The following is a 25,235-nucleotide window of genomic DNA, read 5'->3' as shown; positions in this document are numbered from 1 at the left end:
CGCCTTATTGCTCATTTCAATAATACGGTCAATGAAGAATGCGTTAGTGGGCATATAACTGGGCACCCCTTAATAAGCCACTTATAAAATGACAGGTGTAAGTATCCTGTAACATATTCTGTTATTAATTTTATTATTTTATAACAGAGGGTGAAAAAGGCATCCATAACATTTGCTCAATATTCCAATATGGCATTTTGCAATTCTTCAGTAACAGAGAGTAATGAGGACACTGGGCCAAGCTGAATTTAAACTACTGATTCAACAGGTATCCGTGATACATTATTAAACAGCAAATGCACCAATAGTGATAGCACCTGGGTATACTTAATAATATAGGGAACCCATGATGTAGTACCCACAAAGTGATGATAACATGGATATTTGTAGTTTTGCTATTTTGTTAACAGCAACAGCTGAAGTGACTGCTAGCTGACATCTAGTGGCAAGATGATGTAATCACATGAAAAATAAGTAGCAACATTACTTCATTAGCTTTCATTTACCGATTGGTATAACAGCTAATTGTTATAAATGTACGTTATTTGGTCCCATGATGGAGAGCTTCAGACACTCAGTCATGATACCCCGTTTGTCCAAGGCAATTCATTATGTAGTTTAGCTAACCAAAACATGACATCAGTGCAGGTTTGCTTTGTTGATGTTCACAAGGAAACTTTGTTGACGATTTTGTAGTTAGCTCGTTCATTTTAGACAAAGGCCAAGGTTTTAGGCAGATCTGAACTGTGTTAATATAAAATGAATAAAGATTAAACAGGAAAAAATAAACGCAGATGCACAAAGGGGATCCAAAAGATATTTTTTTATAAAACATATACTTTTATAATATGTGACATTTAAAAATGCAGCAAATACTTGTGTAACATCAATGTTCATTAAAATGGAATTCTCAAAAGGTAATTGCACAAACTCACAACAGAACAGAACTTTTTTTCCCTAAACAATTATACCCAAACCAGCAACTAGTTATTAGCTGCTAAACTCTTTTCAGACAGGCCAAAATGATTATACTCATGTCAAATTCCCTTTTGTCCTTTAACTCCCATGTAGCGCTGTCAGAAACTACGTTCTGCAGTCGTGATGGAACCAACTTTTATCTCGTAAATTACCCCACGAATAATGCCCTGAATGGTACAAAACTTCTGCAGTAGTACAACTATGACCTTTAGTCCAATAACGAGGCATTAGAAAGTTTGTAAGTGCACCAGGAGTTTATTTAAATAAGACTTGCCTGATTATTTACTACTATTCCGCTACCTCGACGTTTCTTCCGTGATTTGGGAAAAGCCCGTAAAAGTCCTGACAGGAGAGAGAGGGAGAGAGAGAGAGAGAGCGTACTGGGAAGCTGCCGAGGATGGAGACCCCGGAGGCAGCAATGAAGCCGAGCACCAAGGCCGCCAGGTTGGCACGGCGACACAGGTTACCCTGCTCACGTATCTGCTGATACCGGATCACCACCACCCAGATTACTAAGAGAAAGAGACATCAGAAAATCCACACCGTAGTTATTGAAGAGTAATGACAGAATTAACACCATAACACAACAGAATTATTATCAGTGCTTCTTCACAGATTCATCACGGAAACAACACCAGAGTACATTATGTAAGGGATAATGTATAGAACGCCTGTCATTACTGGGAAAATAAGTCCCGACAGGGCGAACCGGACCCCGACGCGCAGCGGAAGGGTCTTGTTCCGCCCTGAAGGGACTTATTTTCACAGCCGCTTATTATACGGCCACTTGCCAAAACGAAATAATAAACTCCCCACGATATGACTTTAGCCTACATAACCTAGCCTATTTGTTACCGTTCATCGTGGCATTTGCTGAGAAACAAATAGTTCGCAACAACACACGCTGCTGAACTTGAATCAAACATTCTTTAGAACACAGCTGATCAACCATCTGCTTTCACGTTTGAATGAAGTTCCAGTCCTTGCGTAGTGATATGAAAGACGTATCAGAAGCACAAAACCCGTTGCCATTGACAGCGGTAATTATATGTTTGCATGATATATCTTACCGCTAGAACTTTGGGAAATCCTATTCAAGTCAATGGAGCGTTCTACTAGCATTGTGAAGAGCCGTATAATAAGACAGAGTAAAAAACTAAGTATCACAGACTATCACCTATTTGCTTTTACAACTCAACATTCTTCCTGTAATTTATCCGTCAAGTTATGGTGTAAAAAATACATATTATACAGAGAAGAGAAAACAGGGGCAGCAACAGATTTTGAATGTGCACACTGAAGTTACTCACTGAGTAAAGTCCACACAATGCAGAAGAGACAGAACAAAGCACTCTCAGGCTGATAGATGTCACACTCACTGTTGGCAAAACGATTTATACGAGTTTATACGACTGATCTCATATACTGAAGTTAACATCAACCAAGTCTGACAATTTACTTCTAAATTAATTAACACTGAACTTTCTCTTTACTAGCCACAAGAGACATATGATAGGCTACCAGTTGTAATTTCAAATTTACAGTTAAAAAGTTAGTTACAGGATATGAACAGCTACAGGTTAAAGACATCAAAACATGTCTTAAATACTTAAATACGAATGTAAAAAAGTAGGATGATTGAATTGGATTCATATTCAGAAATTATCCTGAGTCAAGCTGACTATCATTTACAAGTGTGTGATATATGACCTCAGTGAGTTTATGTGCTCAACTGCCACAAGACACTATAATTGTACAAATGAGCCAAGAATAAGTGACATATGCAGAAAATGTGACTCAGCTGGCTCATATTTGAAGTTTACACAATACCACTAAAAACTGCTATTGTCAACTCCAAGCATGGATGTTTCTATGGCATGGTGAGAAAATGTTTCATATCAAACTTATGCCAGGTCACCTCCCTTTTATGTGACAACTAGCATACTGAACCACTGGTGTGCTCAAACTCAAAAAGACCAGTTTCAATTTCCAGTGCTGTTCTCACCTGATGAAAGGGAATTTGGCAGTCACATTTACAGTGTTGTTTGACACTGAAATGGCATATCTGGAATAAGAAAATTGCAGATAGTCATAAGTTGTGATCACATATGCTAACAGTGTGAATGTGTTAGAAAAGATGCATCAATGCATGCTCACACGTGTACAGAAAGAGAGAGAGGGAGAGAAAGAGAGAGAGCAAACCAATATAAGCAAATATTATAATCACGACTTTTAACTAAATAACAAAGGGGAAGAGTAAAATAAACAAATTAAACATTACTCCATTTTCCTTGCTGGGTGAAACAGAAAGCATATGCAGACAAGTGTTTTCTACGACTTGAGATAGCCTGCGAGAATGAATAGCCAAGAGATAGAAAGAAATAGGCCTACTCACACTGCCCATGATCCCACGATGCCTCCTACTGCCAAGACAACAGGAAGCAGTGCCCATGTCCACATTCTAAACACATGTTACACAGTTTATTTACAACGCGAGCGCACATCGCATCATTTGCATGAAGATGCATGCATGACCATCATGCTCTTGATATCCTAAGACTTGTGATACTACTGCCCGTCATCCCTCAGTGCCTACCGGTGACTAGCCTGTTCTTGCCTACGACCTCTGCAAGAATGCAGTGATCCCATACACTGTAAACCCCAACAGGTTCAATGAACTCAAAATATTTGATGAAACTGATTACCTCAAAATATTTAGCTATGTTAAAAAATATTTTAAGTAATTTCTACTTAAAATTAGACTTTTTTTAATGCTCAAAATCTTTAAGGACAAGGATAAAATTAAAAAGAATGTGAGAAATAGATGTTTTAAGTTATTGTTACATTAGTCAGACAAGCTCTTAAGACTCCAAATCTTTGAGAAAATGAACAACATTAAAACAAATAATTTCAACAAACATTTTAAGTAATTACTACTCTAAACTAGAAGTTATTCACACTCATTTTTTTAGGAAGTTGATGAACTGAAACAATGCGGTTAATACAGAAAATCAAAGAAATAACAACCTTTTACCACTTCAACAAAGGTAATAATACTCAAATAACAAAATAATAGGCCAACATAAATAAAAGCGAAAAGCTCCATTGCTTGCTTGAGTATTAACATGCTGGCAGTATCAACCATGAGATTTGGAAAACAGACTGCTTACTCATCCATCATCAGCAATTTATTTTCAAGGCTAAGCAGCAGTCTAGGAGGTAACCGCTTCAGGTCTTCCAAACCCATTATCATTTTTTGAATGAAATTAAATGTGTAGGACAATTGCTTTGGATAATCGAGATGAAGTGCATAAATTAAGCCAAATAGCAAAATTAACGTCTCTGTCAACTCTGCTATATCACACACAACAATATCTCCGTCAAGAACTATAGAATGGATAGCAGGACCAAACTTCACAAGCAGAGTATCTGCACATTTTTAAGTGCAAATTTAAAGACTTTTAAGACCTTTTCAAGACATCTAAATGGAAAAAATAAGACTATACCACGCCAAAAAAGATAAACATGACAACACTGTTTTATGCAATGTTTTTTTACTAACTTTAACACCCATCCCATTTTGGATGTCTACAGAAGTTACCAAATATAGATTTTTGGGGAAAGAAAATTAATTGTGTGTGAATCACCTTCACAGCTATAAATGGCCAATTTTAGGGTCTGGACTCGTTGCTTTTGAAGCTGACATATCTGGTTGTGCTACTGGCTGAGGCTGACTGTTCCTCACCTGTGCCTGTAGTAGCCTAGGTTACTTGCCAAAGACATGTGTACTGGACTGGATTATCTTCAATATTTTTTTCAAATGTAGACTAAAGCCATTTAAATATTTTAATAGGCCTACTATATATTATTTACTATGTGCATCTATTGTGCCGTATGCAGCACAGCAGATCAAAGTTAATCCATTAGGCTACTTTACATTTTGCATACATTCTGTTGTATCTAAACCAACCAAAGCTTGACTGAAACATTGTAAAACCATTGACTTGTTTTAAACAAAAATGTATGGGAAAAGTGAAATCCGCTATTAATTAAGAGACAGGTCCTCCTCGCATATTATTTTTATTAAATATTATTTCTGCTGAAAAAACTGCTATGCGGTTTGCAAAGTACTGGGAAAGGCTGACAAGCAAGGCTATTCACTTCCCTGTTGGGTAGGCTAGGCCAGCAACACACGCTGGAGAGATGTAAACAGATGAACTTTACGTGTATTACCTCCTGATTGCGAAAACTTTCTTTTTCTGTCAGTCCGTGGTTCCTTCATAAATTGCGCAGCAAATTATCAGACAAGTGAAAGAAGCACCGGGCATAATTTGACCAGCAGTCTCCACTTCCATGGTTTATGAAACGCTATGATGCTAAGGGATTGACATCATTTTCATTCATTTTAGAGTGCATTACGCCTTTGGTCGGCAAGTTTGGGCTTGAGGATGCTTTGGTGTTGAAGATGCTTTGGTGTTGAAGATGTTGACTGGAAGTTGTTTCGTGGGGAAAAAAACAATTGGCTAATTGGTTGATATGGGTTTGTGTGATTGTGACAATAATAAGCAGAGAATGACATTGACCATTTTCTCTATCTCCTGTTGCTATGTCACTTTTCAAGTCCAGGCCTGTCTGGAGAAATTATATTTCGCCCGCTCAATTAGAGGCACTCAGCGGCAGCTCAACCTAAACAGGGGGTGTAGTGGTAAAATAAGAGGTGGGTACACTATCAGTTCTGTGATCACGGTAAGGTGGACTGCGCCATGCAGTAGTGGGTTTTTAAAAAAGGCATTCAGAACATGTTTGATGAAGGTGGAGGGCAGACGCACAATATTGTCCAGGTGCATTGTAGGCTATAAATGCCCTCCGCTGGCTGCAGATAATTGCAGATTAACAATAAACAGTAATGCTAATCTGAGGTACCTGTCTAGTTTTATTCCATAAATATATTGTTTTTATAGACGTTATTGGCATGCGCGATCAAGAGCTTCCATGTACGCTTGTGGCTGTTGACATGAATCAAACATGTTCTGAATGCCTTTTTAAAAAACCCACTACTGCAGTCCATCTTACCGTGATCACAGAATTACCACTAGGCCTACACTCTGCTTAGGTTGAGCTGCCGCTGAGTGCCTCACATTGAGCGGGTGAAATCTGATTTCTGCTGAAAGGCCTGTACTTGAAAAGTGACATAGCAACAGGAGATTAAAAGAAATAGTCAATGCCACTCTCTGCTTATTACTATCACAATCACACACCCCCATATCAACCAATAAGCCAATTCTTTTCCCCCTCTGCAGGGGCAAAAATAATAAACAACTTCCAATCAACATCTTCAACACCAAAGCTTCCTCAAGCCCAATCTTGCCGACCAGGTGTAATGCACTCTAAAATAACGGCTTTAATGAAAATGTCAATCCCTTAGGTTCAGGGATATAGTGGAGGCTAAACGCAAATAAACTCAGTTTGTCCACCTCTGAAATTTGGATAAGAGACAGGCATATTTTTTCTTGCCCTTTTCACACCTTTAGTGATGCACACGTTAAAAACATCTTCACTTTGCAACCACTACACTTCCTCCAGAAGCCTTCTACTTCTTGATCTACAGAATGCAGATGACACCCGCACAGAACAAATGCTTCCCCCAAAATGTAATTGCGGATAAAAAAATACACGAAACCGGATGGAGACATTTCAGTCGCTCGGCGGTCCCATACGAAAATGTAATACCTCCCTTTTGAAAATTCAAGACATTTCAGACAATTTAAGACTTTTTTAGGTCTTAAAAACCGAAAGTTGTATTTAAGACTTTTTAAGGATCCGCGGGGACCCTGACAAGGGAGTCTGTATCACCCGAGACAGTGAGAATAGCTACAGCTGCATCGGAGTCATCGAGTCTGGCAGGTCAATTTCTTCTGCCTGAAGAACATGACAGTAATTAGTTAATGAGTAGAGTAGTCAATGAAAAACACTACATGTGTATTTAATATAATATGAAATACCAGTGAATGAAAAGTTCAGGGAAAATTCCCAAATATGACATTCTTGGTGAATTACTGTAGTATGATTTAATTGCTATTCTGGTGGCTCGGAAGATCATTGTGGTTGTTGTCTTTTGGCTGCAAGGTAGTATCAGAGAGGGCTGAATATAATAGAGATATATAGAGAAGACAAAGTAAAAAAAGAAGAAAGAGTGAAAGAGGACACACAATTTAATCAAAAACTTACATTCCAGGTCTTAAAAAATCCATCTTCCCACAGGAAGATGGGAAGGGCCTGCAGAGTAATTTTCCTTCTGCTGTTGACATTGACGTCTTCCTAGAAAGACAGAGGGATTGTGGGGTAATGGGAAGACAAATCAGCAGAATATTAATCCTATGCATATATTAAACAAGACTATAGTACAGGTGACATAAATACAGGATTAACTCCTTCACACTCCTGATATGCAACCTCCTGCTCTGTCTTTCTATGAAATCGTGAGATGAATGTTCCGTGCATTAATAGTCTGGAATGAGCAAATGCGTGAGTGGTGTATGCATGGTAATGGGCTGACCCTTGAAAACTGACTGTGATTTAACTAACTAGATGTACCGCAGAGCGGTACAAAATAGGACCGCCGCCCAGTCCAGCACATTTTTTCCACAAAAATAAATCACGCTGAAAGACCTATATGATTCTAACTGTCTCACTAAATTGCATTAGCCACACTCAATTCTCACTGGTATCTGCTAGACAACAAGTACCAAATCATGATTAGTTCATAGATTTCACATGTAAAATTCATTTTATACAACCCCACCCCCATCTTGCCTGTTCATAATTCTTGAAAAAGAATTGTGTGCATGTGTGCGTGTACACGTTTATGTTTATGTGTGTGGGTGTGTGTGTGTATGTGTGTGTGTGTGTGTGCGTGCGTGCGTGCTTGTGTGTTTGCCTGTGTATGTGTGTTTGTGCATGTGCATGCATGCGTACATATGTCTACTGTGTGAGTATGTGTCATACGTATGATTACTGTGAATGTATGTGTGTGCGTGTGTATCTGTTTATGCACATGTGTGCACATGGAATGGGTTAACATGACCCCCGGAGGCAAACATACGGAAAAAATTGGTCATCCTAGGCCCTACGGTTCTCAAGATATTCACAGAAAACTGTGTCTGCCCTACCCTCCTTTCGGGGGGTCCAGTACAGCGGGGGGGCTACAGATCAAAACGAAAAACGACGGTTCCATGCTATCCATGTGGGGTTACATGCCCACCAAGTTTCGTGTACCCCGGTCTTTCAGTGTCCCGGGAATCCTTGTTGGTGTATGGTCACTAAATGTACACATAAATTATTTTATTGTAAGGCCCCCCATGAACGAAAGTTCACAAAACTTGGCATGCATTCGGAGGGTGTCATAATGATCCTACACTTTCAATTTCGTGCAGTTTTGACCATGTCAGCCAGAGATATTGTGATGAAAACACCTAATTTTTTGCTTTTTAATTTTTAACTAGGTGGCGCTATACATGAAATAAGTGGTAATGGGATGGGTTGACATGCCCCCTTAAGACCAACATACAAAAAAAAGGTGGACCTCCTAGGCCCTACGGTTCTCGAGATATTCACAGAAAACTGTGTCTGCCCTACCCTCCTTTTGGGGGGTGCAGTCCAGCGGGGGGGCTACAGATCAAAACGAAAAACGATGGTTCCATGCTATCCATATGGGGTTACATGCCCACCAAGTTTCGTCTACCCCGGTCTTTCAGTGTCCCGGGAATCATTGACGGAAATTTGGACATGCGCTGCGCGGCGGTCATAATAATGGCAAAGTAACTGAGCCTGTGTCTCGGAAGAGGTGTCACACAATTATGAAAAGCACATTGAATGACCTCTGTGTATGAAATGCGCTATATAAATAAACTTGACTTGACTTGACTTGACATGACCTGCATAGCCAACACATTTTGAAAATGCCACATAAAATAAGTCTAAGGTGTCATCCCTTCTTTGATACAAAAACATCACTCAACCCTAGCCTTTGTGTATCCCTGTGGAGAGATGCAAAGGGATAACATCTGGCTAGGCTATTCTCATTGGTAAATAAATGCTTACAAAATATCACTAGAACTTATAATAATATAGGCTACACGTTGGCTACATTGTGACACTAGTAAATGGAGGACAAGTAAGTTATCACTTACCATGGTGTGATGGTGGTTCCTTGCACAGAACTGAAAACATGTCACACAGCCATCTGGTCCTGAGGGGAAAAAAATTATGAACAGTATTATTTCACGTTTTTGAACAAAAGTCAGTCAGACAGTCTCTTCATTTCTCTGTATAGGCAGGCCTATCAGAGTCGGATGTTGCCATTGATCATGCTTAGGCTATTGTCAGTAAGTTCAGAGCTACAACTTGGCTTCCTATCCGTGTTAACAAAACTGGAATTGACGTTAATATAAGACATATGCTATTGCTGCAGGGTTATTCTTCAACTATGGTACTCTTTGACCTGGTAATTTTTAGAAAATTTAACATCTTTCAGTAAAAATCTTTTTGCATGTTAATTATCTACTCTTTCTAGAAACTTGCCCTAATACACACTCAGTACACAGTGAACACACAGTGAGGTGAAGCACACACTAATCCTGATGCAGTGAGCTGTCTGCTACAGCCACGCTCGGGGAGCAGTGAGGGGTTAGGTGCCTTGCTCAAGGGCACTTCAGCCGTTCCTACTGGTCGGGGTTCGAACCAGCAACCCTCCGGTTACAAGTCCGAAGCCCTAACCAGTAGGCCCCGACTGCCCAATCACAGGTTTCCAAAACACAACAAAACGTGTTTTCAAGCAAAAATAACATCTACTGTTCCAAATGTATTTTATTAAATATTACACATATCAGCCAAAATATTAAATGTATTAATTTTCCAGAAATGTTGTATGTTGTATTATTTTTACATGTTTAACTCATTGAATGCCAAGCTGTTTTCGGGAGCTTTGTCCTAGAGTGCCAGCAATCTAGACCATTGTTGATTATTTTTGTACAGCCACAGCATATTCTGTGTTATAGCTATGAACACTCGTTTGGCTCGTTTAAAAGGTGAGACTTTAAAGGAACACGCCACCCAAAATCAGTAGTAATATATGTTCTTACCTTAACTTTCACGAGTTGAGTCATACCTCTCCCGCGTAGGTATGTGCACTCAAACGCTCTGGCACGCAGCGCGAATGTGTTAGCATGTTGCTATGCTAGCGGGCTCTGCCGTAGCCGTAGAGAGAGTAAGATGGCATTAATCAAACACATCCACGTTTTCCCTACTTAAATACAGTTGCACAAGTAGTTGATTAAAAATGTTTGGTCACACAACATGAAACGTGACGATTTTCCAAGCGAATAAACAGAACTACAATGTCTGGCGCAATAGCACTTGGGAGTAGGCTACTAGGTAATATTAATTAACACCTAATGGATATCCTATCCACCACAGAGTTTAGAATCCATGCTTGATCGACCCCTCAGCCTCCCCCTCCCCTCTGAGTGAGAGAGAGGCACACACACTAGAGATGCGCTGATGGGCTATTATTTCAACCATAACTGCATAACAAAACTTAATCCATCCATCAGCAAAGTTTTTTGACCAATTTTCAAAACAGCACCCGCCCGCCATCCGCTGTGTTTTAATGTAGGCCTATATGGGATGCGGCGCTGCTGACGTGAGGCTAGAAACCTCTTGCCTGTTCTTTCTAGAAAGACTGATCCAATGCAGCAAATATATTAAAAGGCTAAAGTCCTACATTGGCTATGTTGTAGCCTATCCCCAGAATATCGGCAGCAAACTCAGTCTCTGTCTCGCAAAACAGTCTCCAAATAAAACGCACATCGGCCTGTTGCCTAGCCTATTCTGTGTGCCAATATAGCCTATCGTCCAAAATGCTTGATTGCATTGCATTCTCCACATTTTTAGCTAAATTTTCATGTACCACATCAGCATTTTTGTTCAGTGAATCTTTTGTAAATTGCTTTACAATTACCGTCGGGCCTATAGGCCTATTGCCAGGCTTGCCTCAGCTTCAGTCACGTCCTTTTACAATTTTATCATTGTAATAAAAAACGCAATTTGGCACATAATTTCAACATGCTGCTGGCCTACTAATTAATGCCTATTGTACTTAATTTTTTGCAAAAAGAAAGAAATCCTTAAAATAACAAGTCATTCACATTACTTTACGCACTGGCATGTCAGGGTGACACTATGATAAGCCTGTTCTGAAGACTCATTCATTTTGACTGCATGGGAAGAGAGCGCGTCTTTTTCAGACAGACAGCGCAATTCATGATCGGACAAACTAGCGCCTCGATATTAAAGAAACACCGACTCCATTCATTCCGAAAGTCCACCGCACAACAGTGCAACGTGCATGTTCACATTATAACCGCCAAACTTGTTTGCTTGCCTTCTAAGTTTTCCGACTTTTTTTCTTACCTTTTTCTGCTGTGGATGTTATTGAGCTTGTAGAAGTCATACGAGTCATATCACTCTCTGTCTCTCTTTTAAATGCCTATTCCCTGAAGGCTACAATTACTATGTGTTTGATATCGAAACAAAATAACCCAGGCAGTCTCATCTAGGATATAGCACAGGTTGAAGTCAACGTCAAGTTGGTTCTATTTACTGAGGTGAATGTGTGTGTGTAAACATCTTGTAGATGACTCAGAAATTACATCGGAAGAAGGAGTGAATAGTGGCAAGAGGCAAGCCGAAGGCTGCTGACAAGTTGTGGTACATGAAAATTTGGTACATGAAAATTTAGCTAAAAATTGGAGAATGCAATGCAATCAAGCATTTTGGACGACGTGGAGAGACAAGCCGGCAGCAGATTAAATGCTCGAGAGAAAAAAAGATGCTGTTTTAACCCTTTCGTGCCCGTGCCGAACATTCCATTTTTGGTGCTGGATGACCTCCTTACACAAAAAACCTTATTACTTGAGTATAATACATACCATCAATGGGATATACATACCATTGTAATCAGAATGATCAGTTCTATCAAATGATGTAAAATACATATGGTAATGTTGATACAGTAATGAACAGTCTTTGAAAATCCTCTCCAAATGTATACCGAAATTTGTTAAAATTTAATTTCATTCACATAAAAATTAATTTTCATCATAGAGAAAAATATAGAGTGTATGACATGTTCAGCAAGTTGTGGGCTATTTAACAAAAAAGACTGAATTGGAATATCATTAACCTTTCAAAAGTTATGATAAATTTAGTGATCAGTGTAAAAAAATGCAGGAAACGGGATTTAGAATGTTGACAGAATTCACATTCTCTTTCTCACCAAAAACATAAAAGTATGCATACAAACTAATAATGAAGTCAGACACAATGGTTTAGATTTATTTGGTCCATAAGAATAAACCATTTATTTGTATATAAGCAAATGCTACAGTCAATAATAATGATATATAAAAGAAAAACATGTACCTTACCAGTAATACAGGAAGTAAGTATACTGTATATTTATTGAAGATCAATTCTGAATAGAGACATAAAATACATTTGATTCAACAGATACAACTTCCTTATATAAATTAGTGTAATATGAAAATGATATACATCTATAAAATGTATTATTTATGAAAAGCTAGGAATGCAATCAACTTCAACAACACTCAAAAATCAATGTGTTCTAAACATTTGAAAGTGGATTACATAGAACAAGCCTGCCACATATACACACAAACTCACACACACACACACACACACACACACACACACACAGAGGAGGATAGGGAAAGGTGGGGTGGGGAACCTGAAGGTTAAACACAGAAGACCTATGACTCATAACGAAACGCATCCCCTTCTGTAGAATGCCAAATCTGACAGCAATTTTGTTTACCAAAAAAACAAAGTCACCTACCGCTAAACTCCAGGCCATACAAGCTACTTTAGTGTTATTATGTATTGTTTTTATAACAAAGCCAACAATTTTTCTTTGGCTCCTGCTGTACAGGAATATGTACTTGATGAAAAGACGACAAAGTAGTAGTTGGAGCAGCTGAAGGCGAGGCTGAAAGCTGTTGTGATAGATTTTCTCCAAAGTCTTTCTGGCTGTAGCTACCAAACCTAGGTTCAACACCAGATTCTGCATTGCCAAACTTGAAATAATAAGAAACTACTGACAACGGCAATGTCAATGGAGAAAAAGTGTACACAATATGTATTTCTCATTTGGTCAACGCTCCCTGATCCCTTCAGAGACTTGGTTCCCTAGTAGCAATGGATATTAGGGAGGGAAGTGAAGTCCCATGTCAATGATCAATCCCAGAAAACTGTGAAACTCTTCTGGGGTCTCTTCGTCCCATGCCCCTGCACTGTGTGTTTGCATACGACGGCCTACTAAGCACAACCTCCCACCCGTTCCGGTTGGTAAAACCACATATGCCTGGGACAACAACATATAAAAAACAACATAACAAGTCTATTTCACAGTGTTTTAGTGGCAGTCTACACCAACCTAAGCACGCCACCTAAATCTATACCTTCTTCCTCCATCCTCACATGGTCTTCAACATTGTGAGCGCAAGCTCATCAGCAGTCAGCTACCTCTTCAGGCCTGCAAGGAGGTCTGTGTAGGTCTTGTCATCCTCCATCTGAAACAACAGTAAAATCATACAAATGCAATACCTTTATTAATTTAAAAAATAAAATCACAAAACTACAGATGCGTGCGTGTGTGCACATACATACACAAGAAGAGGTAGCCTAAACTATTGAAGCATTCAAGAACTCAAAAATATTTAGAAGTATGAAAAGTCATTTTATTACACATGGGTTTAGCTACCCTAAATCTGATTGCCTGGCTGGCATTAAGATAAAGACAGATTACATTTCACCTAGTAACTAACTGCTGAAATGCAATAATGACATTTCTGACATAATATGTGATTTCACATCATGTTTTCTATAACTACATATTGAGAAGAGTAGAATATCAAGTCATGCCATCTTAGAAAATGTTGAGACAAGCACGTCTGATGTTTGTCATTTAGAAGTTAGCAAGGTAAAACAGTTCACTACAAACTGCCTGGCGAGGTAACAACCCGAGGAGAGGCAATAAGTTAATTAGCACTACATTTCTGACAGAATCCGTGATTTCACATCTTGTTTTTTACAACTACATTGAGAGGAGTAAAAATATCGCTCAACTTATTTCATGTAAGAGAACGCAACTTAGAAACGCGGCGCCCATTGATTTATTCAGCTTTGGTATGGTATGCTATACTGACTTGCCAATATAATGCTTACCTAACAAGCAAATTGGTACTAGAAAACAAACTTACTTACAGGTTATATACTAACAGGTTTTTAAATGAAATTGTCAAATGAAAATAACTGATATCAAAAGCAAACGAGAATACTGCAAGCAGTTCAGAGTAATGCAGCTAGCTAGTTACATGACGATGCACTTAGCCCCCTCTATGCCATAATGTTGACGCTGATGAGAAAGCATATTACTGTCAAATGACATGATTTTATGACTACAAATTAAGATGAACCATAACTAGAAACTATGTAAAACATATATTACCTCAGTTTATCCAGCTGTGTGGTTTCCAGTCGAGGTAAACTCCAACGAAGTGCAGGTGGCATCTGGCAGTCAATGTCAAAATGTACTGACTGAAGTGAAAAGTTTTTTTCACGACTCATCTTCAAGTATCCAAAACATTTCGCGCCATAAACCCCTTAACCAATCATATCAAATTGAAGCTTATGTTGTCAGCATTACGGGGAAGATTTCAGAAATAAAATCAGTCATTGGACAGCTGAGATATTAGATGATTGGTCATCGTTAAAATTTTAACGAAATTAGAACGGTTAAGGGTTAAAAGGACGTGCAGACCAAAGCTGTAGCAAACAGGTGATAGGCTATTTAGACATTTATTTCACAAAATCCAAGACTAAGAACAGACAGACTATGTAACTGGACAGATTGAGGCCAAAAATATTGAGAATTCTACAGGGAATGTTGAAGACGAAGGAGTGAATAGTGGCAAGAGGCAAGCCGAAGGCTGCTGACAAGGGCCTGACGCTATTATAAAGCAATTTACAAAAGATTCACGGAACAAAAATGTTGATGTGGTACATGAAAATTTAGCTAAAAATGTGGAGAATGCAATCAAGCATTTTGGACGATAGCCTATATTGGCACACAGAATAGGCTAGGCAACAGGCCGATGTGCGTTTTATTTGGAGACTGTTTTGCGAGACAGAGACTGAGTTTGCTGCTGATATTCTGGGGATATAGGCTACAACATAGCCAATGTAGGACTTAATATAGCCTTTTAATATATTTGCTGCATTGGATCAGTCTTTCTAGAAAGAACAGGCAAGAGCTTTCTAGCCTCACGTCAGCAGCGCCGCATCCCATATACATTAAAAACATCCCATATACATTAAAAACATCCCATATACATTATAAACACAGCAGATGGCGGGCGGGTGCGGTTTTGAAAATTGGTCAAAAAACTTTGCTGATGGATGGATTAAGTTTTGCTATGCAGTTATGGTTGAAATAATAGCCCATCAGCGCATCTGTGTGTGCCTCTCTCTCGCTCAGAGGGGAGGGGGAGGCTGAGGGGTCGATCAAGCATGGATTCTAAACTCTGTGGTGGATAGAGTGTCCCAGTGACGCCACTTCCGTTTGCCTCCATGGGACCTATCTTTCAAAAAATTTTGAACGCCAGTCTATGGCGAAAAATAAATTATTTTCTGGTCCCGGTTGACTTGTGCATTGATTTACCCATATGATGTTTGTCAATTTTAAAGACAATAATTCATGTAAAGACATTTGCAGTTTGTTTCGTAACTATTGAATTACAACATTGTGAAAAATCGTAATTCCAACGACTACAAACCCATCAGTCGCGCTAACGTTAGTGACGTTAGCTCATTCACAGCCACACTAGATTGTACAAGCATACCAGCAACAGGTCTTAATTGGGCTTTCCTTGCCGATGAAAATACCATGAGTCAGAGGATTTAACACATCAGGTAAGTTGTATTCGTCCATAGACTGTACATTAGATACTGTTAAGTGACATAGCAGGCAGCAAGATGCAACCGTTAACTAGCATAACAGCTAATCTTATCGTTTCATTACGTTGGTGACGTACATCGTTCGAGACGAGAGATGTAGTCCACTGAGCGGATTCGCACAAAACCAACATATCTTTTGAAGTCTATCGAACAACAGTACTTTCTTGACGTGACTTGACGGGACGTAACTCCCGTTCATATTTTTTTGAAAGATAGGTCCCATGGACCGGGAAGTAGAAGGGGCGGGTCTTCACCACTCTATAGAGTGTCCCAGTGACTTCCGTTTTACTTCCGCTACAAGGGACCTATCTTTCAAAAAAATATGAACGGGAGTTAATGGAGAGATAGCGGAAGCTTGAAGCGGAAGTAAAACGGAAGTCACTGGGACACTCTATAGAGTGGTGAAGTCCCGCCCCTTCTACTTCCGGTCCATGGGACCTATCTTTCAAAACATTATGAACGGGAGTTAATGGAGAGATAACAATTATTTTTTGGTCCAGTTTGAATTGTGCCACAAATTTCACATATGATGTGTGTGAATTTAAAAGATAATTTTTCACGTCAAGAAAGTACTGTTGTTCGATAGACTTCAAAAGTTATGTTGGTTTTGTGCGAATCCACTCAGTGGACTACATCTCTCGTCTCGAACGATGTACGTCACCAACGTAATGAAACGATAAGAGCTGTTACGGCTCCCACACACAACTGCATGCATCGCGTTGCTGGAGACGCATCCCATTCACTTTAAATGGGCTCACGTGATCCGTTGCCGAACTGAATTGTGGGTCCGTCGCGTCGTGTTTCTCCCGCCGCTCGCGTTGAGGAGTTCAGCTGTTGCTGCACCGACAGACGGCACCGGCCAATCAAGCCAATCTACGGACGGCACCAACCAATCACATTACGGTTTTACTTCAAGTCATTTGCATAGCTACCGTCGGGAACACCCACTGGCATGCGTTGACGGAACGCAGCTGTGTGTGGGAGCCGTTATGCTAGTTAACGGTTGCATCTTGCTGCCTGCTATGTCATTTAACAGTATGTAATGTAGTCTATGGACGAATACAACTTACCTGATGTGTTTAATCCTCTGACTCATGGTATTTTCATCGGCAAGGAAAGCCCAATTAAGACCTGTTGCTGGTATGCTTGTACAATCTAGTGTGGCTGTGAATGAGCTAACGTCACTAACACGACTTATGGGTTTGTAGTCGTTGGAATTACGATCTTTCACAATGTTGTAATTCAATAGTTACGAAACAAACTGCAAATGTCTTTACATGAAAAATTGTCTTTAAAATTGACAAACATCATATGGGTAATTCAAGGCACAAGTCAACCGGGACCAGAAAATAATTTCTTTTTCGCCATAGACTGCCGTTCAAATTTTTTTGAAAGATAGGTCCCATGGAGGCAAACGGAAGGGGCCACCCTTAGAACGCTGATGAGCCAATGACAGTCCAGCCTCAACGGGACTCGGACATCAGCTCGGACAACTCCATAGGAAACAACAGGGAGAAATCTGAGATTTGTCAACGACAATCAGGTGAAAGAGACAAATTTAGCCGTCTAGCTCCATTGACTCCCATTCATTCTGCACTCATGGCGATCGCCCCCAGTGGAACTCTGGTGGAACTGCATCCAAAATTCGGTACAATGGGACTTAATACGGAGCGGCAAGGGCTCTCCGTAGACGGTCTCTGGTATGACTCAACTCGTGAAAGTTAAGGTAAGAACATATATTACTGATTTTGGGTGGCGTGTTCATTTAAGCTCTTTTGGGTGCAAACCGTGTATTTCTACACGCCTCTGTTCCTGAGAAATCCCAAGCTGGCTAGTTTTCATCAAAATCGCTGTTTTTTTTTCTAGAAATGGAGATATAACGTCTTTCATGAAATATGAAGTGTTGTCTGTTACCAGAGAATGTCTAATAAGGGGAGAACTGCCACTCTCGGAAAACTTCCGGTTTCTGAACTGGTTGCAGTTCCTTCTGTGGTTCCACATGAGGGCGCTCGTCCACGAGTGCAGAATGCATGGAGGTCTATGGAGCTGTACCCCTCAAAATCCACTTTTCTCGGGATATAATTTGTTTTCAAGTAATTTGAATATTGTACTCGAAAGGGGAGGCAAAGAAAATACACTTGGTTGAGTATTATATTTTTTAAAGTCACTTAATTGTTCTAAAAATGTGTCAATCACGTCACTCATTAGCACAATGCTAGCGTGTTATGGGCAACAACGACCCAACCTGTAAGAAATCAAAAGGACATAAGTACTCGTTCGTTCAACTTTTGACCTATAACCCATGTTGAAGTTATACAAACTACAATCAAATCTGAGATTTGTCAACGACAATCAGGTGAAAGAGACAAATTTAGCCGTCTAGCTCCATTGACTCCCATTCATTCTGCACTCATGGCAATCGCCCCCAGTGGAACTCTGATGGAACTGCAACCAAAATTCGGTACAATGGGACTTAATGCGGAGTGGCCAGGCTCTCCGTAGACGGGCTCTGCTGTTACTTAAGCCCTCCTTACACTGACAGACTTTGGAAAGATTTGCAAAGATTTGGAAAAGATTTTTGAAAGACTACAGTCTCAGACCCTCTCACATCTAAAGACAAGTAAAAGAGTTTTAAGTCACAGACTATGATTTTGCAATGACTGGGGATCTTGCAAGGTCACTATTTACAAGACTGCAACTAGATTCCTTTAAATTATTACCCATCGTGCAATAGATTAACCTGGCCCTAGCCAGATGAATGTCGTTCCGCTAGCTCCGCCTAGCTTCACTCACATCCATCTGGAACCTCTTCCATTGAGAGTGATTTCTCCAACCAACTTTATGGTTTAGCCAATCAGGACGCAGGGCGGGAGTTTCATAGATGTGACATAGCGTAGAAGCGACTGTGAGACTGTTATCAGCGTCACGGGTTGGCTTCGATGAGAGTGGTTGAAGTAGCACGTCAATAGATGACGGACAAGTGGCTTATTCAATAATATGCAAGCATTTTTTGATTAGGTCCAGCCTTCTGAAACGACATTTCAATGGATCGGTTCCAGATGGATGAGTGGAGCTAGCGGAACGACATTCATCTGGCTAGGGCCAGGTTAGCAATAGATATCAACAGGAACTGAAATGATATCCTACTAAATTCAAAGCCATATTTTCGTGTTTCTGCAGCATTGTTTCATGCATGACATCCCTAACCGATATAGAGTTGTTCCTACACGTGGAAGAGCCGACTAAATATGTATAAGAAATGACAAATATTATAAGAATAACAAATAATCATATAGGCTACAGCTGTCGCCTACTTTGCCCCTTCCTGTTTGGTGTTGAAGAGAGGTCACTATTGTTTTTTATAGTTCACGTCAGTATTTGCATGAGCCACGACTAGAAAGACTTGTGATAATATCAAACATGTTTAATATTGTCGTAACGGCAAAACTAGAAAAGGACTGACTCCGACTGACTTAAAACCGCTAAGATTGGCACCTTACACTAAACGATCTAGTTGACGGGAGCGCGCCGCGATTCCAGTACAACTCCCATGATTTCTGTCCGACTGTGAAAACAGACCAAAATCGTACAATGTAAGGCCGCCATTACTTGTGTAAACTTTCCGGGAAGTGATCAGCGAGACCAGAGCCGTATATCTCTGAGCGAGACCTGGCGAGACCAAGGGGGCAGGCGAATTCCCGGAAGTAGAAGAATCGACGTAGGCTGGAGGGACCACCTCTCTGCTAACTCCCGTAGAAGTCCATTCATTGTAAGATTTTTTTGAAATACCATAACTTCATATAACATATATCCTGTGCCGATATTGTAGCTTCTGTGTAATCCACATAAACACTACAAAGGCTAAACAGACTCCACTAGCTCGTCCGTAACGTTGGTTACCCGTAAGAAGAACGGTTAGCTTGTTCGGTTGGAGGGAAGCTAGCTTTGACGTAATCTCTCTTTCGCGCCGTAGGGAGATAACCGTATTGTTTGGATAAGAAGCTCAGTCCACCTTGCCTATGACGGTAACTCATAAGCAAAACCTAGCATACACGACCGTATGTTAAGGTAAAGCATTACACAGAGGGAACCTAATAATAATAAAAAAGTAAACCTAATTTTTTTAAAAAGGGCACTAATCATTTCAGAGGTTTTCGATGGATTGACCGTAGGTCGGAAAAGTGGAAAAAAGATTAGCTTCAAGGCTAAAACTTTGTTTTGTTTTAGCATGACTGTTTTTGAAGATGATCATGTAGGCTATGGTAGCTTCAACATTAACTCGACTTGGTGAGGATGATATAAATAATAATACATAAATAAATGTTTAACTTTGATGACTTTGAAGGCGAAGGAAGTGTAAGAAGAATTTCTGTGTATCTATCATATGAGTTACAAGATTCAGTTCGATGGCTAACGTCACGAAGTTAAGTGTGAGTCTGCGCAGTACTGGGGGGACCAACTGAAAAATCGTTCTATTTGACTCAGTGCCCTCCCATTGAAAACGACGGAGTCTGTTCGTCCATTTCTTTTACTGTCTATGGGCGAGACTGCCACCTAGACCCACGAAAATTGCCTGGTTTTGACCTGACGTGCATGCGTCACTGATTCGACCCAAAGCGGCAACCGATAAAATGTCCAGATAAAATGTCCAGATTGTGCGTTTTCATGAGTTTTCGATCGTCATATATTTCATTTCCATTAATCACAGAGTTCCCAAAATCACATATAAGGTGTGTTAGAGTGTCTAGTTTCGTAATTTAAAAAAAAGCTAAAAACGTAATATTACGTTTTTGGCACTCAACGCATGGGAAAGAAAGGCACTCAATGAGTTAACTTAAAATATGTGTTGTGATGGAAATGACAAACTGTGGTGGAGATGACAATGACATACATAGACAAATTTAAAAGCATTACTGAAAGATTTAAAACCAAAAAATGCGTCTCTGCCTTAAGTTATGTAATTCTGATGTTTTTTTCTACTAGATTCTTTAGTAGGCCTACTATGAAGCAAATAAACTGTGTTTTTAGGGCAATGCCATTTCCACCACGTTATTTCCACCACCAAAAACAAAAAAGTAGTAAATATTTTTTAGTCTTTCTTATTTCTTCCAAGGACAAGAAAAGTATCATAGTTGAAGAAATACCCTGCAGTGTTTGCATTACATCTATCAGCTAATGCGAACCATAGCTTATGGCAGCTTATGGTAGGCAAAAATGTTTAAAAGTGCTGCCTGTTTGTGCGTGTCATGTGTTTGATTTCCAACTTGAAACGTTGCTTTGGTGTCTAACATGCGCGGCCAAAGTAGGCCACACCAGAAACGGATGATAAAGGATCTTTGGTAATGCTAAACCATACTGTTTGTCACTAAAGTAGTGCAACAACAGGCTGGCTGGCTGACAGCTCAGACAACAAACTTTAGTTAACTCGCTAAAACATGCAGCTAGCCCGCAAAAGGTCTCTCTTACATAACCTACACTTTAGGTCTGCCCGCTGGAAGACGGTACACAAATAAATAAACAAAGTACACATTAAAGGGGTGGTTCAGGATTTTGGACATAAGACCTCATTTCCAAGTAAGCAAGTGTGATATTCATCAGTGGAGACCGTTTTCAACACGTTTCATCCAGTCCTTGTAATTGCAGAGTTCGCAGGTGCTAGGCTAGCGCAAGTCAACGGTATGTGCTAGCCTGCCACTAAAGACAGTCTTACCCACTCCAAAGTACACCCGAGGTGGAGTGGAGTGGAGTGTACTTTGCAGCCTGATGATGATTGATGGATCATCTCACTGATTGCTTGCAGCTTGCCTGCCTATCCGGGCAGCAGTCCTTGCAAACAATTAGTCTTAGGCCTACGATGTCAAAGTGTATCAACTTACAACTGCCACAACCGATTTTAGACTAGTTCATTCACCATTCATTGGGATTTACGATTTTTTTTTATTGGTTTATGTTGGTTTGTGTTGGTTAGGTAGCCTAGATATCTAGACGCACCCTAGCGGCGGCAAATTAATTTGCTCAGCTTGTACGTCTAGTATCGAACCATAGGAATTTCTATTGGCTTAACACCGTGGATGACGGCCAATCACAGCGCTCTATTTCGTTAGAGAGTCTTAAGGCGGGCTTAACAGGATAACGACATCCTGCGATGGTGAACAACAAGGAAGGTGGCTATGGCAAACGAAGAGCGGTTGTTTGAATCGGCGTTGGCGTCAACTTTGGAGTTGGACTTGTGCTTTTCTTTGAAAGTAGATCAACACAATGCACTTAAGTCATTCCTTTCGAAGAAGGATGTATTTGCCGTTTTGCCGACCGGATACGGATATGGTCGTAGCGCTGGCCTATTGCATGCCTAGGCAGTTTGAAAGACAATTCTCTGCCCGCCCCTTGGATTAAGCGAGGTGAATGATTCGATGCCAGACTATACATGTCAACCAGGGGGTCAAGAGCGTGCAGATTAGCTTCGGCATGTTAGCATACGCCATTTTCAAATATGGCGCTGCATGGAGCATTTGGAACCAGCGCCATGCACGAAAATCCGTGTTGGGCACGAGCTCTCATGCGCGTACATGTTGGTGGGCGGGTACCTATCCGGCGGCTACAGCCAAACGTTATTCAGTGCGTATTTCTTGAGGATCCTATGAGAAGACGTGCATATTATGGTTGTTTATCCATCATATGACAAATAAACAAATAAAGAAAATTGTATTGATCTTGTTTCGTTGTTGTTTGTCCCGAACAAACGTAGCCTAAACATATGAACAGCGGCATAAAGACCTTGTCTCGTTACACCATCCAACACGTTGCTCTCAACCTAGCCGCCCCCTTTGGAGCTTGCCAGAGGCTGAAGCACTAGGCTACTACATTTAAACACAATTATTGCCGCGAGGCATTCCAGCCTACGAATTTAATAAAAAGTAAACCATGCATAATTAAAAAAAAAAAAAAAACTCAATTTAGGCTACTTCTCTATGCAATAAGGATTCCATTAGAGCACAGCGCACGTTCAATGAATGAAAATGGCCTTGTCTCGCAAACAGCTGGAAATTCCAACACTTTTTCAACTACACGAAACTTTACAGTGATCATCAAATACCCTCTATATTTAAATGCCCATCAGCCTCAACATTTAACTATATAATAAAAGTCAAAAAGTAAATTAAATCCCATACCAAAGCCGAAAATCGTCTGCGTTTGATAGCCTGGTATGCCGCTCCAAACAAAACGCATGTCTCACAATAACGTACAATGTAAGAAATAAAGGTCTGCCTCGAATAAGCATACCTCAAATAAATACTTGTGCTTTGCAGCCTAAGTAAATAGCAGACCCTGGACATAATTTAGGATTTACGGAAATGCAATCATACGATGTTGGACGCCTGGCGATGCTCTGGCCGTCTACTGTGCCTCTGACACCGCTGCTTCATTTGGATGGTAACTCCACAGGTGAGCGCAAAGATTGGACGTCGTGGATGCGTAAGTAAACTGTTTTTTGCTGAGTCCGCAGACAATATTCTCTTTAACCGTTACTTTACGGTTGTGCGGTGTACAACTCAAAGTAAAGACTCCACATTTTAGATGAGTTGGGGACGTAATTGTCCGCTCAGGCTGACCGTTTTGTGCGTTATCTTCAATACTATCTTCAATATTATTTTCAAAACAGGGTGGCTATTGAGGGCTCTGGCTCCAGTCATTATTGTGGCTACTGGCTATTATAGGCTTGATTTGGTCATGGGCCAACGCTAGAATACGTTTAGAGCACCCGCTATGAGATGGCAAACAATAAAATAAAAAACAAACTAATCATAGACTGTAAAAATGCGCTACACTTGGCACTAAAAACAGAATAGTTTATTTATAGTTCGACTACGGATATTTCACGTCAAGTTCGAATGCATATTTGCAGCAGGACAGCAAGCAGACCGCTCCTAGTTAGAGCCGCTGTGTTATCCAATGAAATTAAGTTGCGCTTCAGGGCGACTCCACTCGGACTCCATGCGCGTTCCCGAGCAACTTTTTCTTCTTCTTGTTATGAGGCAAGGACTTTATGTGCATTATCGCCACCCTCTTACTGGAGGATGACACTCTTTTTACAGAATATCCAATAAAAATCGACGTTGGTCCATGCGTCATTTCCAGCTTTGTAACTGGCGCATGGTCAGAGTCGACTGGCGCTGGATCCGAACCCCAGTGTTCAAGATGGCGTTGACTATGAATTGGCCGGATTTACTAGCCTAGCCTCCACCATTCATTTGTATGGAGGGCGGGACTTAGTCACTCTCTCCAGTTATATATAATACCTCCATGCATGTCAATGATATAGAATGGCCCGCCAGGCTATTGGTTAGGTTATTTGCCATGCTGATATGAACCTAACCAATGAAGTTGCACGTCTTTATTACGTCAGACGTAATTTCAATCCACTCTTGAAAGAAATTAGTTTGGGGGTCAGTTCTAGCCTACTCATATAAGAGCTAATCTTGTCAAAATAATCAATAACTGGGAAACAAGTTTAGTTTGACTTAAAACTTTTGTGGTGCTTGAACAATATGGCAGCTTTGAGTACAGCTCTGCAATTGTATTGAGTTTAGAACACTGTTGGGGAATACAGTGTACCAAGAAGGCTCACCAGCATCTCTTCTTCCTGAAGAGACTAAAGCGCCGTCTAATAGCGCTATTGTGTTCAATGATGCGTGTTTTTATTTTTCTATTAGTTTTTCCTACGTATTGTTTGTTACATGGACATGTGATTAAATAGACTACATTACTAGTAGAGCAAGTAGTGAACTGTTTGATTGTATAACTTTTTCCTGTAGTAGAACACACAAATGTAGTGGTCTTACCGGACCTGTTCTGGCAAGCAGCGCACGTAGGACTACGGCAAGGATGGAAGCCTGTGCTTCTGCTCAAGCGCTCCATATGACTACCGCTGTAATTGTCTGCTCTGACCAAAAAATCCCTCATATTTCTGGCCCTGTAATGAGCGAATAAAGGTGAGTTAGGAAAGAGGGCACGACATACAGGATCACTGCTTAAGACATGCCAATGCTTTTTTATGGCTCCCTTGATCTGTGCGCTATGTTTGCTATGGATCGTGGTGCATACTACCGAGGAGCGCTTTTCCTTCTTATGGTGGGTCTGTGTGTTGCGCACTCTCTCTAGAG

General features: G+C 40.3%; 1 protein-coding gene across 1 annotated transcript; it reads right to left on the bottom strand.

The window, feature by feature from the left end:
• Positions 1-646: 646 nt before the first annotated feature.
• LOC143103194 (modulator of macroautophagy TMEM150B-like) lies at positions 647-3,627 on the bottom strand. The gene is made up of 4 exons (XM_076267010.1): positions 3,374-3,627; positions 2,984-3,043; positions 2,289-2,356; positions 647-1,490 (listed from the first exon to the last, which is right to left on the bottom strand). Exons 1-4 carry the CDS (start codon positions 3,436-3,438, stop codon positions 1,267-1,269), a joined length of 417 nt encoding a protein of 138 aa, XP_076123125.1. The 5' UTR covers positions 3,439-3,627; the 3' UTR covers positions 647-1,266.
• Positions 3,628-25,235: the final 21,608 nt, after the last annotated feature.

Source organism: Alosa pseudoharengus, unplaced genomic scaffold (assembly GCF_046254945.1).
Source record: "Alosa pseudoharengus isolate Yale_2024_CS ecotype anadromous, Long Island Sound unplaced genomic scaffold, YU_APseudo_1.1 YU_APseudo_1.1_scf_4, whole genome shotgun sequence".
NCBI classification, from domain to species: Eukaryota; Metazoa; Chordata; class Actinopteri; order Clupeiformes; family Clupeidae; genus Alosa; species Alosa pseudoharengus.
Note: the sequence above shows the minus strand (reverse complement) of the source record. Positions and strands in the feature narration are given on the sequence as shown.